Below are 488 nucleotides of genomic sequence, written 5' to 3'. Positions count from 1 at the left end.
TGCTCCTCCTCCTCCTCATTGTAGTCGGGGTGAGCACCCACAAAATCGTCCAGCTGTGGGTGAGCCCACCTGTCAGCCCTGGGGGATGGCCACCACAGGCCCAGCCCCCAGATGTCCCCCCCAGCCTCACCTGTGTCTCTGTCCCCTCAGTGCTCAGCCTGACGCACGGCACCGTCTTGGCTCCATCCTGGGAGCAGTCGAGGTCTTTCTCCATCACTGCTTCTGGGGGGGGCCTGGGTGGTGTCAGGGTGGGGGAGACCTTGCTGGCACCCCAAGCCCTGTACCCCCAGATCTTCATTCATGTGCTTTGCACCCCCAGGCCTTGCACCCCTACATCCAGCCCCTGCACCTTTGTGCTTTGCACCCCCAGACCCTGCACCCTTGTGTCCTGCACCTTCAGACCTGCACCCATGTGCTTTGCACCCCCAGCCCTTGCACCCCCTACATCCAGACCCTGCACCCTGTGCTTTGCACCCCCAGAGATGCAC

At 63.1% G+C, this 488-nt stretch overlaps 1 protein-coding gene across 1 annotated transcript in view; it reads right to left on the bottom strand.

Moving 5' to 3' along the window:
* Positions 1–214, bottom strand: part of UNC93B1 (unc-93 homolog B1 (C. elegans)) — a 2,855-nt gene extending 2,641 nt beyond the window's left edge. The window contains exons 1-2 of the mRNA XM_009072357.1: positions 131–214; positions 4–53 (exon numbers count right to left, since the gene is read on the bottom strand). Coding sequence (XP_009070605.1) covers positions 4–53; positions 131–214 — 134 coding nt within the window. The remainder of the gene's footprint in view (positions 1–3; positions 54–130) is intronic.
* Between the last annotated feature and the right edge of the window lie 274 nt (positions 215–488).

The sequence above is a fragment of the Acanthisitta chloris genome, unplaced genomic scaffold (assembly GCF_000695815.1).
Source record: "Acanthisitta chloris isolate BGI_N310 unplaced genomic scaffold, ASM69581v1 scaffold30903, whole genome shotgun sequence".
Classification (NCBI taxonomy): domain Eukaryota; kingdom Metazoa; phylum Chordata; class Aves; order Passeriformes; family Acanthisittidae; genus Acanthisitta; species Acanthisitta chloris.
Note: the sequence above shows the minus strand (reverse complement) of the source record. Positions and strands in the feature narration are given on the sequence as shown.